The 17,152-nt window shown below is 36.6% G+C and overlaps 1 protein-coding gene across 6 annotated transcripts in view; it reads left to right on the forward strand.

The window, feature by feature from the left end:
* The window catches only part of AGL (amylo-alpha-1,6-glucosidase and 4-alpha-glucanotransferase), a gene marked incomplete at both ends in the record, with an annotated part of 60,108 nt that extends 46,457 nt beyond the window's left edge, over positions 1–13,651 (forward strand). For all 6 annotated transcript variants that reach the window (XM_080692761.1, XM_080692762.1, XM_080692763.1 and 3 more), the window contains 7 exons: positions 1,960–2,095; positions 4,303–4,415; positions 6,183–6,394; positions 8,417–8,514; positions 10,831–10,918; positions 11,019–11,152; positions 13,534–13,651. In XM_080692761.1, the coding sequence (XP_080548887.1) occupies positions 1,960–2,095; positions 4,303–4,415; positions 6,183–6,394; positions 8,417–8,514; positions 10,831–10,918; positions 11,019–11,152; positions 13,534–13,651 (899 nt within the window). The remainder of the gene's footprint in view (positions 1–1,959; positions 2,096–4,302; positions 4,416–6,182; positions 6,395–8,416; positions 8,515–10,830; positions 10,919–11,018; positions 11,153–13,533) is intronic.
* Positions 13,652–17,152: the final 3,501 nt, after the last annotated feature.

Genomic DNA, 17,152 nt, shown 5'->3' on the forward strand with positions numbered 1-17,152 from the left:
GCAGAGACAGGAGGATCACGCAGGTTCGAAGCCAGCCGTGCTGGCTTAAGAGACCCTGTTTCCAAATAAAAAAAAAGTATAAAAATAGGTCTGGGAGTATAGCCTGGAGGTAGAAGGGCTTCCAGGAACCCCAGTACCACCCAAAAAAAAGTCATATTACAGAATGACATTGGTCATACCACTGTTTATAATTACATATGAGGAAGAAACAACTTTTACAGCTAGCCGAAAATATTTACATTGGCCAGAATGAGAAAAATTCTGTAATTACTAAAATTTATGCCTAAGATTTTATAAGTGTTAAATCTGCTAAATAAAAAGTACTTGACATAAGATATTTATAAAAGCCAGGCATGGTATTGCAAGCTTGTATTCCCAGCATTTGGGAGGCAGAGACAAGAGGATGGTGGTTTGAAGACAGACTCAGCTACTTAATGAGGCTCTTTGCAACTTATTGAGACCCTGTTTCAAAATAAAGAATAAAAAATAGGGCTGGGGTATAGCTTGGAGATAGAGTGTCCCTGGTTTCAATCCTCAGTACTACAAAAAAAAATTTTATAAAAATCTAACTATGTGAAAAGACTTTTACTCTGAAAAGAAGTAAAATCATATTACAAATATCCAACACTTCATCTCTGTCTCTTTTTCTTCCCTTCTTCTCTAGAATTAATGGCCTTCCTATAATCAGGGTTGACTGTTTCCATGTATGTTTTTATTCTTTATGCTTTCATGTGTGTTTAGATATGTGCATATGATATATAATATGTAGCATATATTCAGTGTACAGAACATAATATATACTTTGTATAATTGTACTGTTTTTAAATTCTGTACAAATATTGTATAGCATATACATATAGATTATGTATATATATATACATATAGTTGTATATGTTATCTATATTTTGAGCCCATACAGAAACATTTTTATTATACATTTCCTTTAGTAACTTGTTTACTCAGTCATTTTTGTCTTGGGTATTCATCCATTTTTACTTATATAAATAATTTTTTTTTGGTGGTACTGGGGTTCCTGGAAGCCCTTCTACCTCCGGGCTACACTCCCATACCTATTTTAAATTTTTGAAACAGGTTCTCTTACGCCAGCGCGGCTGGCTTCGAACCTGTGCGATCCTCCTGTCTCCGCCTCCCAAGCGCAGGGATTACAAGCTTGCGCCACCACGCCCGGCATTCGCTTTCTTTTTTTAACCACACTTGACACTGAACTCAGGGCCTTGTGCATATTAATCAAGCACTTTCACCTAAAACTACATACCCAGCCTGAGTTTATTAATTTTAAATTATATAAAGTTGTTTTGTGTATAGGAAACAGTATTTAGCTATTCTTCTACTGAGTGATTGCTTTTTTCCCCCTACTCTAAGCAGTTTTACAATGAATTTTCTTATACACATATCCATGTACAGATAGGTAAAGGTTTCTCTAGCATATACATACATACATACATACATACATACATACATACATATATATATATATATATATAATTTTGGGGTTTTTTTGCGGTACTAGGGATGGAACCCAGAGGCATTCTACCTCCAAGCAACACCCCCAGCCCTGGTTTTTGTTGTTGTTGTTTGTTGTTCTTTATTTTGAAACAGGGTCTCACTGAGTTGCAGAGGGCCTAAGTAGCTGAGGCTGGCTTCAAACCTGTGCAATCCTCCTGTCTCAGCCCCCCAAATGCTGGGATTACAAGCGTGGGCCACCACGCCTGGCTAGAGTATATTTAGAGAGAAAAGAAATGACTGAAGGCAGACAATGCATGGCAGAAGCCAGGCTTTTAAGGTATTACCAAGTTGATCTTCAGAGTGGTTGTCTTAGTTTATTATATTCCTTTAAATTTTTTGAATATTTTAAATAAAATATTTTCATATACTATATGTAAAACATTTGTTATATAAACAGCTTGTCTTATAAATATTTTCTTTTACTTTTTTTAGGTTTTAATGTAACTGCAGGGGTTGATGAAAAAACAGGATTTGTTTATGGAGGAAATCGCTTAAATTGTGGCACATGGATGGATAAAATGGGAGAAAGTGACAGAGCTAGAAACAGAGGAATTCCGGCCACTCCAAGGTCGTGTTTACTTCTAGTGCTCACACAATTATGCCTTCTAAATTTATTATTTCTTTTTTTATATATTTTATCTTATTTGTCTCTGGGTACTCAGGATTGAACCCAGGGGCATTCTTCCTCTGAACTACACCCCCAGCTCTTTTTATTTTTATTTTATTTATTTATTTTATTTTTATTTATTTATTTATTTATTTTTTGCAGTACTGGGGATGAAATCCAGGGGCATTCAACTGCACCCCAGCCCTATCTTTTATTCTTTATTTTGAAACAGGGTCTCACTGAGTTGTAAAGGCCTCACTGGCTGAGACTGTCCATGAACCAAGATCCTCCTGTCTCAGCCTCCCAAATGCTGGGATTACAAGCATGCACCACCACACCAGATTATTTTTATTGTTTATACACTTTTATATCATTATAAACATCATACCGTAATGATTGCATCATACTTAGAATCAGAGTGACAAAAATATTCATGCACACAGCACTTGGTATGTTTCCTTCCAGATCATACCTCCTCCCCCTCCTCCCCATACACATTATTGAGATTGGTGTTGATAATTTTATATATGTACATAGTATTATTTGAACTGTTTCCTTCTTATTAAGTTGCTGAGGGTCATACTACATTGCCAAGGCAGGTCCTAATCCTGCAATCTTCAGGATCTGGGATTATAGGTATGCACCACCTGGCTCATTTCCTTTCTTCCAGTGCACAACAGTAATTCCAGTACTTTGAAGGCTGAGGCAGGAGAATCACTGGTTCAAGACCAGCCTCAGCAAATTAGTGAAACTCTCAGCAACCTATCAAGATCCCATTTCAAAAGGGCTGGGAGAAGCCGGGCATGGTGGTGCACGCTTATAATCCCCGCACTTGGGAGGCGGAGACAGGAGGATCGTGCAGGTTCGAAGCTATCTGTGCTGGCTTAAGAGACCCTGTTTCCAAATAAAAATATGAAATAGGTCTGGGAGTGTAGCCCGGAGGTAGAAGGGTTTCCAGGAACCCCAGTACCACCAAAAAAAAAAAAAAGGGCTGGGAGTGTAGCTCAAAAGTAAAATGCCCTCGGGTTCAATCCTCGGTACAACACTCGGGGGGGGGGGGACTCACATATTTATGGAATATTTCACTCTATTTACCATGAGCTCTTCATATTAAATCAATCAAAATCTGCCTTTTCTCCTCTTCTTCCACTTCCTCGTCCACTCATCCTTTCCTCTCCTTAACTATACAAATATACAGTTCTTTTGTTGTTAGTCATCAAGCAAAGCTGTCTGTTCTCTTTTGGAAATTCTCATGGTTTGGTCTCTATAAGCACAAGTAAATTTGTAAGGTTTTATGATTTCCTGTCCCAACATTTAAGACATTTTCTTAATCCAAACTGCTTCCAGTATAAACATTTCATTATGCCTTCTCTTGCAAACATGGAAAACAGCTAGTTATTCTCTTTTAAAAAATCTTTTCACCTTCTGAGCCTTTTTTCTGCCCAATTTTTAAATATTTTATACCAGAACTCGTCATCCACAAATTTTTCTTTTTATGATTTTAGAAGCTTCTGGTACTGTATTAAGCTGGGAAACTATTTACTTTTCAAAATCCTATCTTCAATAAGAATAACCTAAAAACAAATAATTTAATAGGTGCTATTGGATTGAGAATGTAGCTCAGTGGTAGAGTGCCTAGCATGTGTGAGGTCTTGGATTCAAGTCCCATCACAGGAAAAACAATTGCTATTTTTACATGCTTTGCAAATTCTATTCAAAACCTGTTTATTATTAGCTGCCTATAATCCTGGTACTTGGGAGGCTAAGGCAAGAGGATCACAAGTTTAAGGCCAATTTCAACAACTTAGTGAGATCCTGTTTCAAAAATAAAAACTAAAAAGGGCTAAAGATGCAGCTCAGTGGTAGAGCACCCTGGGTTCAATCCCTAGTACCCATGAAAAAAATTAAAAGCTGTATTTATTCTTCCTTATTAGATCTTATATTTCCTTTATATATTCCTTTAAAATTAGCTTTTAAAAATGTCAGGAAAATAGAAATGTTAAAGTAGCAAGAAGAGATTTTTATATGATGTAATACACATTCCTTATAAAGATTTTTTAGTTGTTATGCATTTGTTATGTTATTCACCAAAATTATTTATTGAGTGTCCTTTTTAAAAGTGCTTTAATGAATCAGACTTAGAGGATAAAATTTGATTTTCATTTTAGAGATGGGTCTGCCGTGGAAATTGTGGGCCTCTGTAAATCTGCCGTTCGTTGGTTGCTGGAATTATCAAAAAATAATATTTTCCCTTATCATGAAGTCAGAGTTAAAAGGCATGGTAAGCTATATGATCCATTTACAAAGAAACGTGTAATGTACTGTTTATGTTCTTAACCGTGTAATCATCATTTGATGTGGCAGATAATATTAGAGAACCCTGAGGTTTGTTTTTTTTCTTCTTCTTTGCAGTACAGGGGATAGAACCCAGGGATTTCTACCTCTGAGCTACACCCCAGCTCTATTTTTTTTTCCTTATTTTGAAACAGGGTCTCCCTGAGTTTCAAAGGGTCTCACTAAGTAGCTGGGGCTGTCCATAAACTATGATCCTCCTGTCTCAGCCTCCCGAATGCTGGGATTACAAGTGTGTGCCAGCACACCCGGCTAAACCCTGAAGTTTCTTTTTATGGAGATTTTTTTTCTTTATGGTGAAACTTAAACTTAAGACTTTGGTACATCAAATAAAACCAATTTTTGGAGGGGGAAAAAAATCAAACCCACAGTACAAAGAAAAGTCCACACTGTCTGGGTCATACCAGAACCCAGAGAATATATTCTTTTAGTTGAAAATTTCTAGGCGCTTCATAATTGACCTTTTGATACAAAACGACCTATGTAATTTGCAACTTGTGGTTCTTGATGTTGAGGTCAATAGGACAAGCTAGGAATTCTTCAAACTTTAAGCTGAATCCCGTAAGGGGTTATTTGGTGCTTGGATCGGTTTTCCCTGGTCTTTGAGGTAGCAGCAGCAGCAGCAGCAACAGTGCCCACCTTCTGGGCAGCTTCTTTCTTGGCATGATGAGCTTGAAGAACAGCAACAGCTTCATCTACTTTGGAGCATAGAGACTCGGGGGACGGGGGACTCCAGCGTGTGCAGCAGCTCAGAGCTGTCAATCTCCCATCTCGGAGTTGTCAAGCTCCCAGCTTGGAGTTGTCAGTCTCCAGCAGCACGCCCGTGATCTTCCCAGCCAAGTTTGAATGCATTGTTTGGATGAGCGGGAACAACCCTGAGTTTTAAGAAGAAAGAAAAAATCATTAATTTACTAGTATGGAAATTGTAGCAAACCTGGTTGCTAACCTTTATTTATTTTTTTTTTTGGCAATAGCTTTAAAATGAGATAAGAAAAACAACAGTTACATGCCGGGCGTGGTGGCGCACGCTTGTAATCCCCGACCTTGGGAGGCAGAGACAGGAGGATCGCGCAGGTTCGAAGCCAGCCGCACGCGCTGGCTTAGGAGACCCTGTTTCCAAATAAAAATGTAAAAATAGGTCTGGGAGTGTAGCCCGGAGGTAGAAGGGCTTCCAGGAATCTCAGTACCACCAAAAAAAAAAAGAAAAAAGAAAAAGAAAAACAACAGTTACTGCCTTATTGTGCTATTATTTTTCTCCAGTATGACTGTGAGCCAATTGTATTTCTTTGAACAATTTTCAAATTTTTACATATTTTTCTAGAATAATGCTGACCTATAGAAATATTACTTGTATCACATACATAATTTCAAATTTTCTAGTACATTTGAAAAGAGTAGAAACAGGTGAAGTTAATTATAAGATTTTATTTAATTCAATGTATATAATATTGTTCAATATGAAATTATTCCTGAGCCATTTTATAGTTTTTTGGGAAGATACTAGATTTTGGAAATCCAGTCAATATTTTACATTTATATGCCATCTCAATTCAGATTAGCCTTGTGTTTAAACGCTGAGCAATTTATTTTCTTCTTAGGTAAAAGTAAGTAAATTAAATATGACTTTTTGGCTGTAGATAAAGGTTTGAATTGCTTTCAGTATTCAAAACTGCCATTGTCTTTTATCATTTTTCAGGGAAGATTGTAACAGTCTCGTATGATGAGTGGAACAGAAAAATACAAGACAACTTTGAAAGACTGTTTCACGTTTCAGAAGACCCTTCACATCCTAATGAGAAGCATCCAAATCTTGTTCACAAACGTGGCATCTACAAGGATAGTTATGGTGCTTCAAGTCCTTGGTGTGACTACCAGCTCAGGCCTAATTTTACCATAGCAATGGTAGTGGTAAGTGATTTGCTTGTTACTTTCAAGTTTTTAAAATGTTGTACTTGGGAGACTGAGACAGGCAGATCACAGGTTCACGGCCAGACTCAGCTAATTCATGGGGCCCTCTGCAACTTAATGAGACCCTGTTTCAAAGTAAAGAATAAAAATTAGGGTTGGGGATGTAGCTCAGAGGTAGAATGCCCCTAGGTTCATCACCGGTGCCATACACACACCCACACACAAATGTTTTAATAGAATTCACCTAGCTTTTAAGCTGGGTATGGTGGCGCACCCTTGTTATCCCAGTACTTGGGAGGCTGAGACAGGAAGATCACAGATTCAAGACTAGCTTCAGCTACATAGTGAGGCCCTCTGCAACTTAACAAGGCCCTGTTTCAAAATAAAGAATAAGCCAGGAGTGGTGGTGCACACTTGTAATCCCAGCATTCGGGAGGCTGAGACCGTAGGATCGCAGTTAGTGGACAGCCTCAGCTACTTAGCAAAGGCCCTTTGCAACTCTGTGAGATCCTGTTTCAAGAAATAAAAAGACCAAAAAGAAAAAAAAAATAACAGGGCTGGGGGTGTAGCTTGGAGGTATAATGCCCCTGGGTTCCATCCCCAGTACTGCAAAAAATTTAAAAAAATAATAAAAGCTAGGTGTGGTGGTGCACACTTATAATCCAAGCATTTGGGAAGCCAAGACAGGAGGATCGCTGTTCGTGGACAGCCCCAGCTACTTAGTGAGGCCCTTTGCAACTCAGTGAGACCCGGTTTCAAAATAAAGAATAAAAAAATAGGGCTTGGGGTACAGCTCAGAGGTAGAATGCCTCTGGGTTCCATCCCCCACACTGAAGGAAGGAAGGAAGGTAGGTACTTAGTGAGGCTCTCAGCAGCCTAGTGAGGCCCTGTTTCCAAATAAAGTATAAAATAGGTCTGGGAGGATAGCCCGGAGGTAGAAAGCCCCTGGGTTCCACCCCCAGTACCACACACACAAAAAAATAATAAATAAATAAATAAATAATAGTAGAATGAGCAATGCACACTTTGTAATCCCTGTACTCAGGAGGCTGAGACAGGAGGATCACAAGTTCATGGCCAGCCTCAGCAACTTGTGAGGCCCTCTGCAACTTAGTGAGACCCTGTTTCAAAATAAAGAATAAAATAGGGCTGGGGGTGTAGCTCGGAGTTAGAATGCCCCTGGGTTCAATCCCTAGTACCATAAAAAATATATAAAAAATAAAAAATTATAGTAGAATGAAAAACACAAAGGCACATGGTTCCGTGTACATTTAGCTATGAAAATGAATACAGATTCTTAGCCAGGTACGGTAGCACACATTTGCAATCCCAGTACTTGGGAGGCTGAGACAGGAGAATCACAGCAGGTTCAAAGCCAGCCTCAGCAATTTAGCGAGGCCTTCCACAACCTAGTGAAACCCTGTTTCAAAATAAAAATAAACTACCGCTGGGGTCACAGCTCAGAGGTAGAAAACCCTGAGACAATCCCCAGTAACACACACACACACACACACACACACACACACACACACACACACAAATGCAGACTCTTGGTGAGCCATTAAAATTAATACAAATCTTTTTCTCCTCAACATCACAAGTAACTTTACTCCTGCTGTTCTTCTGTAGTCTATTATGATTCCAGGAGCCAAAAAAATAGAATCGTATATACCTTAAAGGAAACATAAATCTTCTGAAGAATGAATTAGATGAGCCTGAGTTCTCCCTTCATTATAGCTGTGGTGACTTCTTTTTGGGATCTAGTGCACATTCTCGAAGTGTCACAAGGAAATAATCACCTCTCGGTGCTTGTCTGCCTTCTAAGACCCAGAAACACATCTCCAAGGCATCCTCATAGGATTAGATCTGATTAAGCATCTCCTCTTGAATTCTGGCCCACACTGTATTTTTAAATAGTTTTCATACTTTTCCAAGTTTATAATCTATTTATTTGAGTAGGAACTAATCCTTATGTGGTCTTTCAAAGTTATTTTTTGGTTTTTGTTTTTTGACCTTCATTAGGCCCCTGAACTCTTTACTCCAGAAAAAGCATGGAAAGCACTAGAGATGGCAGAAAAAAAATTGCTTGGTCCCCTTGGCATGAAAACTTTAGATCCAGAGTAAGTTGAAATACTAATAATGTTGTGCATCTTATATTTAATCCAAATATATTGACATTGTTTTTTGCTTACCAGTAACATCTCTAAGACAGGATTCAGAGTGACTTTTATTGAAAACATGTGTATCTTTATAAAAATAAGTGTTGGAAATACCTCTGCCTTGTCCTAGATTCAGTAATTAGTTAAAATTTTACGTTTGTAAATCTAACATGCCACGAATATTTTTAACTGTCTTTTTTATTGTAAGAGTAATATATGACTATTGTGAACATCGGGAAGTACAGACATATAAAGAAAAAAATAAAATTACCTAAATCCCCCAAAATAAGCATCATTATTATTTGGTCTGTTTTTCAGTCTTTTCTTTGCATTTTTGTATGTATTTAGATCACACCTAGGATAATTTATATTAAAAATTACATGGAGTCAATACCCAATGCCTCAAAAATAAATGAATTAAAAATAAAAAAATTGCAATAGCAACTGGGCTAAAAATGTTGCTCAGTGGTACAACTCTTGCCTAGCATGCCCAAGGCCCAGGTTCAAAACCCAGAAGCACAAAAATTTTTTTCAGTCCTTTATTTCATAAGTCTACTCCTTAATAATACTCTTCAGAGATGGTCTATATTTAAGTTGTTTCTCCTAGTAGTACATTCCATATTTCTAAACACTGTGTCTATGCAGTTATATTATGGTAATTAAAGAATTAGGCAGTATTTACTTCTGCCGATGACAGATGGGGATTTAATTCTGTCTCACTCCACCACCAATCATGAATTTATACCATATTTTTCTTGCCTTCTTCAATTTTTGTTTTTCTTGATTTTTTAATATACCCTTTCTGTTTTTCTTCCGCTGTGTTTTTAAGAGCTTGATACCAGTCATCAACGTCCTCCTCCACCCCTTCATTACTGGGGATTGAACCTAGGTGTTCTCTACCACAGAGCTATATCCCAGCCCTCTTTATTTTGAAACAGTGTCTCACTAAATTTCCCAAGTTGGTCTCGAACTTGTGAGCCTTCTGTCTCAGACTTCTAAGTAACTGGGACCACAGGCGTGTACCACAATGCCAAGCCAACTTGATCTCTATTTCAGTAGATGACAGAGCCTCATCTTTGTGGATTTTTTTCTACTTTACTGTATACTTAATTCATCATTGAAATGCAAAATTTTGTATGTGTGTACTTATCTGCATTCTGAAGTGTATACTTTTTTCAGAATGGTTAAACACCACTGGATAGCCGGGCGTGGTGGCGCACGCTTGTAATCCCCGCGCTTGGGAGGCGGAGACAGGAGGATCGCGCAGGTTCGAAGCCAGCCGCGCGCGTTGGCTTAGGAGACCCTGTTTCCAAAAAAGAAAAATGTAAAAATAGGTCTGGGAGTGTAGCCCGGAGGTAGAAGGGCTTCCATGAACCCCAGTACCACCAAAAAAAAAAAAAAAAAAAAAAAACACCACTGGATAAAGCTTAAAATCACAATTGAAGCTTACCCACTAAAAAGAAAAAGAAAATTAACAGTTTAAGTAAGAAGTATATATAACTGTTAAATTATCTTTTATAATATCATGGAGTATATTTATAAATTCTACTTACTATAGCAACATAAATATTCAGTTTCTATTTGTAATCTTATGCTAATTTAATTTTAAAAATAACTTCATGGAGCTGGGCATGGTGTCAAACATCTGTAATCCTAGTACTTGGGAAGATGAAACAGGAGGATCACAGGTTCAAGCCAGCCTCAGCAACATAGTAAGGCCCTCCACAATTTAGTGAGACCCTGTTTCAAAGTAAGAATAAAATAGGGTTGGGGGTAACTTAGAGGCAGAATGCCTCTGGATTCAATCCCCAATACCACACACACATACACACATTCTTCATGGAGAAGTTTAAAAAACAACCTTTCTAATCTATAATTAATAAAACCTTAGCTTTAATGTTAACTAATTCAAGTTGTTAAATGGACACATTCATTGTGTACATCATATTTATATGAATGAGGCCTAGTGAAATAGTTGACTTTAAACCAACCACTATTTTGTGTCACGTTAACTCCTTGAAAGTAAAATACCTCTTAATACTTGATATTTTTTATATTAGCCCATATTTGTTAATCTTTCCTAAACACATTATTAAAGCCCTCTTACATTAATATATATTCACTTCAGGTTAAATTATATACAAATGCTGAGTTTTTTATAGATGGAGACAAAATGAGTTGATTATTTTACTTACCCTTGCTATTAAAATTGTTCTGTAGTTCCCTTTGTGACATCTAACCTTCATTTATTTACCTAATGTTCCAATCACTTTACAGTGACATGGTTTACTGTGGAATTTATGACAATGCCTTAGACAATGACAACTACAATCTCGCTAAAGGTTTCAATTATCACCAAGGACCTGTAAGCATCTCATTTCTCTTCTCTAGTTTTCAGTTTAAATTATTTTTCAAATAACTATAAATATTAACATTTTTCTTTCTTTTTAAATTTTCTGTTTTAGGAGTGGCTATGGCCCATTGGGTATTTTCTTCGTGCAAAGTTATATTTTTCTAAATTGATGGGTCTGGAGACTAGTGCAAAGACTATGTTATTGGTTAAAAATGTTCTGTCTCGACATTATGTTCATCTTGAGAGGTACGTTATCATGGTCATTTAATATCTATAACTAGTGCCTAGTCCGTTTACTAGGTTTTAGGTAAATAAGTTTTCCTTAAAATTCATCTCTGTATGCTCTAAGTATCTCATTACAACTTGCAACCTTTATTCTTTAATACAAGTTCTATCATGTAATTTTCCCTTTCTTTTTATTATTTTAGGTTATAATTTACTTAAAGGTGAGAATTATATATTGGATAATTAACCAGGTGTGGTGGCACACACCTGTCATCCCAGTACTTGGGAAGCTGAGACAGAGGCACCACAGGTTCAAGGACAGGCTTAGCAATGTAGCAAAGCTCTCAGTGATCCTCCTGTCTCAGCTTCCCAAGTACTGGGATTACAAGTGTGTACCACCATGCCTAACTGTTTGTTTGTTTGTTTGTTTGTTTGTTTGTTTGTTTGTTTGTTTGTTAAATATAGTGCCTAAGCCGGATATGGTGGTGCACACTTGTAATCCCAGCATTTGGGAGACTGAGACCAGGAGGATCACGGTTCTCCGACAGCCTCAGATACTTAGTGAGGCCCTGTTTCAGAAATAGAGAATAGCCAGGCATGGTGGTGCACACTTGTAGTGTGTGTGTGTGTGTGTGTGTGTGTGTGTGTGTGTGTGTGTGTTGCTGGGAATTAAACCCAGGACATTCTAACTCCAGGCCATACCTCCAGCCCTATTTTATTTTTTATTTGGGAACAGGGTCTCGCTAAGTTGCTGAAAGCCTCACTAACTTGCTGAGGCTGGCTTTGACTATGTAAGCTTGTCTCAGCCTCCCAACTACTAGAATTGCAGGCAATATTGGCTATTTTTCTACTTTTATTATGAAATATAATTTACCTACATAAGAGTATACATAACACAGATGTGAATTACAAAGTATAATAATGAAACTAAGGTATTCCCACAACTGTAATAAAGAATTATTACAGATTCTTATATCTCTATATTTTTTGAAATCCATTTTATACTAAGGTCTTTTGTTTTGTTTTTGTGCTACTGGGGGGTGAGACCCAGGGGCCTTCTACCTCCGGGCTTACCCCTAGACCTATTGTTATATTTTACTTGGAAACAGGGTCTCACTAAGTTGCTGAGAGCCTTTCTAAGCTGCTGAGTCTGGCTTCAAACCTGCAATCCTCCTGTCTCAGCCTCCCAAGTCCTGGGATTACAAGTGTGTGCCACCATACCTGGCTCTATACTTAAGGTGTTTTGAAATTAAGAATCAATTTGATGCATTAGTGCTGTGTTCTGCTAGTGAAAACTAGAACAAGTTATTTAACCTGTATATATTCCTTTTACCTTTCTATAAATAGGAATAATTATGGTACTGATCTTATAAAGTTACTTGGAGCATTAAATTAGATAATGAATATAAAGTACTATTAAAACATAAGCACATAATAAGTTTATTATTCTGTAAAATGAGTATTTTCCCCCAAAGTTATAATTCTTAGTGTTTCTTTACTACTTCAGTTTAGTTTTACACTTATATCCAGAACACATATAAAAGCTGGGTGTAGCTCAGTTATAGAGTGCTTGCCTAGCTTGCTCAGGGCCCTGGGTTCTATCTGCAACACCACAAAATAAATAAATAAATGTCCTCCAACATACATGTGTGTGTGTATATATTTATGTGTATGTATGTGTTATTAGGGATTGAACCCAGAGGCATTATGCCTCTAAGCTATATCCTCCGCGCTGTTTTATTTTCCATTTTGAAGCAGCATCTCACTGAGCTGCTGAGGCTGGCTGTGAACTTGCAATTCTCCTGTCTCAGACTCCAACTGCTAAAATTACAAACATGCACCACCACACCATAATTACAAATTGAATCTTATAAGCCAGGCGTGGTGGCGCACGCTTGTAATCCCCGCGCTTGGGAGGCTGAGACAGGAGGATCGCACGGGTTCGAAGCCAGCCTCAGCTACTTAGTGAGGCTCTCAGCAACTTAGTGAGACCCTGTTTCCAAAGAAAATATAAAAAAGGTCTGGGAGTATAGCCTGGAGGTAGAAGCCTCTGGGCTCCACCCCCAGTACCACAAAAAATAATAATAATAAATTAATTAAAAAAATAAAAAATAAAAATCAAATTGAGTCTTATAAACTTACTCTTAAAGAATAAAATTATGTCTGAGAGGATATTTGTCTATACATTGCTTGGAATGGCTGTTGTTTCTATACTTGTAATACATAAAGGGATTCCTTTATATTTGAAAGCCATAAGTACATCTCTAAGATACTGTTTTATTTTAGAGCAAGTGATTGTAAATAGCTGTTTTCTGTACTAAAAAGCAGAAATCACCTTGTCTTCCCTATTGTGTATTTGTTAGAGTATACCTTATAAAATGCCCTTTCTTTTCTTTTTTCAGATCTCCTTGGAAAGGACTTCCAGAACTGACCAATGAAAATGGCCAGCACTGCCCTTTCAGTTGTGAGACACAAGCATGGTCAATTGCTGTTATTCTTGAAACTCTTTATGATCTATAGTTGATTCACGGATATTTAATAACTACGCAACCACCTATGGAATGCAAGATCATGGTGTAATGCCATAAATGCACAAGCTCAAATTATCTTTAAAATCTTGTTCATGTAACATTGATGCCCGGTTAGTAGACTGTAAAAAGCATTTCTTTAAAAAAAATACTTTTATTGGTGCAATGTAATTAAATATCAAAGTGAGATTTAAAGTGATAACAATATACATGCACACATCACTTGGTATGTTCCCCTCTGCATCCTACTCCACTCTCCCTTCCCCCTCCCTACACTTAGGTTGGTAGTGATGCCTTCACGTATGGACATAACCTTACTTGAACTGTCCCCTTCCGCAAGCCTCGTTTTTCCCCCTTCCTTTCTCCCTCCCCCAAACTCTTTCCATACTCTACTGGTTTTTCTCCTCATTTGACTAAAGTCCCTTTTGTCTCCTATTTTCATTTTAGCTTCCACCTATGGTAGAAAACATATAACACCTGGCTTTTTTCTTTTTTAATTTTTATTGGTGCATTGTAGGCACACATCTTAATAGAGTACAAGATGGTGGAGGCGTACATGCACACAGCACTCAGTAGCCCTTACCCATTTCTCAGCCCATTCCCTCCCCCCTCTTTTTCTTTTTTTTTTTTAAAGTACTAAAATAGCTTTTGATTTGAATCAGAAAGAAAAAAAATCATCATTACCAATGGAATATATTTGAGTTCAGTATTTTTCAAATGCATAGAAATCCAGGGTTAGAAAAAGAAAATTATGCCAGGCATGGTGGTACATGCTTAAAATCCCAGTTCTTGGAAGGTTGAGACAGGAAGATCGCAGGTTTGAGGACAATCTCAGCAAATAGTAAAACTCTCATCAACCTAGGGAGACCCTGTTTAAAAAAAAAAAAAAATAGGGCTGGGTAAGTAGCTCAGAGGTAGAATGCCCTGAGTTCAATTCCTAGTACCAAAATAAATTTAAAAATTATGTGATGTCAACTTGTACATAAGTGAAAATGGAAAGATATCTTTAAATTATGGTATTTATTTTCTTCAGGAACAATACATACTAAATACATTATGGTTCTTACTTTGACAATGGCATTTTAATATCTTGTATAATATGATAATTGGATATTTTATAAATATTTCATGAATATAGAATGATGAAAAAAGTTCCCACCTATAATGCATGTTCATAAACGGAGCAAAGGTATTCAAAATATGCTTTTTCCCACTGATATATTAATATTTTATTTTTGTTTGTTTTGTGTCACTGGGGATTAAGCCTAGGTACATTTTACCCCTGAGCTACATCTCAGTCTTATTTTTTTATTATTATTTTTTAGTGTGAAATAGGGTTTCACTAAGTTGCCAAGGCTGGCCGCAAACCTGTGATCCTCCTGTCTCATCCTCGCAAGTACTGGGATTACAGGTGTGCACTACCATGCCTGGCTGTATTTGTTTTTAATGTAATGAATACCAACAACAGTATATTTAACCTAACTTACTTGTGCTAATGATGCATAGGATATAGGAAAAAAGCAAAGTATTAGTAAACTTATTTCCTAAAACCAATCTTATAAAATTAGTCTTGCGTTCCAGTTTACTATAGGAGATAGTTTACATTTTCAAATGAAAACTTTTGAACATGAGGAATATAAGGAAAAATAAAAAGGTTATAATAACTTTCTAAAACTTGAAAACTATCTTTAGTTTGTGTGCAAAACGAAGTTTACTTATAAATCAGAATTGAGACTGGTTTCCTATTAACAAAAACCTACATTGACAAGTACAGTATTGAAAATAATATAATAAAACTAGGCACATCCAATTGATGTCTTAAATTCAATGAAGTAAGTTAAGAAGTCTTTTATGTTATTTTAAGCTGAAAATATCATGACAGAAAAAAAGGCTTTTAAAACTTATATGAATTGACATTTTTGAATAGTACTTATTTCCTAGATGATTTTTTTAACTTTTTTGTCTCAAGAATGTAAATCAGATATTGTATTTTATTTGGAAGAAAGGAGTTGAAAAATCCATTCTTTACTATTTAATATTATGTGTTATTTCCCTGAGACATACATAAATAAATTAATAAAATAATGGTACAGCATCACTTTTCTCAGAGATCACATAACTAATGACCAGAGAATAAAGAAGACAAACATGAAAACTAAAACTTTGGGTACCAAAAACCTATACATCTTTAAATGTTAAATACTCATGCTTGAAAACTCATACAGTTCACTGTAAGATAACCTGTTCACCTTTCTTTAAAGCTGACCCTGCTTTAAAAATAACTTAGTTTTCTGGTTTCCCAGCTGAGAGCAGATTAAGTCCTGTAAGGACATTTGTGATGGCAAATCACTATCTATAAACACAAATTTCCAGATTTCTCTTTCTTCTTTAACTCCCTCCTTGCTCAATACAGAGCCCCCTCTAAACTCTGCAGGTAAAAGAAATGAACTCCCTTTTATCAAAGATTATGTAACTAGGTTGCTCTACCCTAACTACTATATTGCAGGAGGTAAGAAAAGCAATAGAAAACCAGCATATTTAACCAAAGCAAAAGCAGCTGACAGCTAAATGTGCGTAAATAAATAAATATAGAGTTATATGGAAAAATACAGGCATGTTAGTTTATCTTAGGATACATACCCACCTTGTTAAATCTTAGGATATCATGTATTTAATGAAAAATATTAATGAAAGAACATAGTTCTATTCTGCATGGTCTATTTTAAAGTTTAAGAGGGCATGTTATGGGCTGGGGATGTAGCTCAGTAGGGGAGCACTTGCCTAGCACGTGCAAAGCCCTGGGTTCAATCCCCAGTACCAACACAAAAAAGAAGGCTTTTATTACATATTATTCCATCCATAGTAGTAAACAGTGTTAGACTTTAGAAAGATAAATGCTGTTTGACTCAAGTATGTTTGGGAAGAATGCTTCATTCCTGAGTGATGCTGAGTAAGGTATTACTATATTACATTTCAGCAGTGGTCTGTGCCTTGCTTTTTTACTAACCAAATCAATCTTATTCTTCACAACGAGAATTAAACTTGCCAGTTTAACCAATATGCTGGGATATTTTGGTAAGTTTTCAAAGATATTTGAGGAAATATAAGACCTTTCATATCTATGAATATTGTAACATCTGAATTGCAGATATGTCTAAACTGCTCTATCTAGTGGGCAAATGTCATTTATATGTCATTTATATGCCAGAAAAATAAAAGTCTTTTATAAAGGACTATGCTTTGCTCTCATTCATCATTTACCAATTACTTTGTCATTTATTCAGTGTGTGCTTGTTTCAGTGGCTCATTTTGTTGGACATATGGGGGTAGAGAAAGGAAGAATTTTAGACTGTTTGGTAATTTAATTCGCCATGTCAAACTTAGGAGCAAAATAAACTTCTGATGTCTAAATGGATCTGTTAGCAACTGTACTCCCCTGGCATGTCTTGAATACATATTCCTTCTGAAATAGCCAAAAAGATATTTTTCACTT

The sequence above is a fragment of the Muscardinus avellanarius genome, assembly GCF_963383645.1.
Source record: "Muscardinus avellanarius genome assembly, chromosome: 3".
NCBI classification, from domain to species: Eukaryota; Metazoa; Chordata; class Mammalia; order Rodentia; family Gliridae; genus Muscardinus; species Muscardinus avellanarius.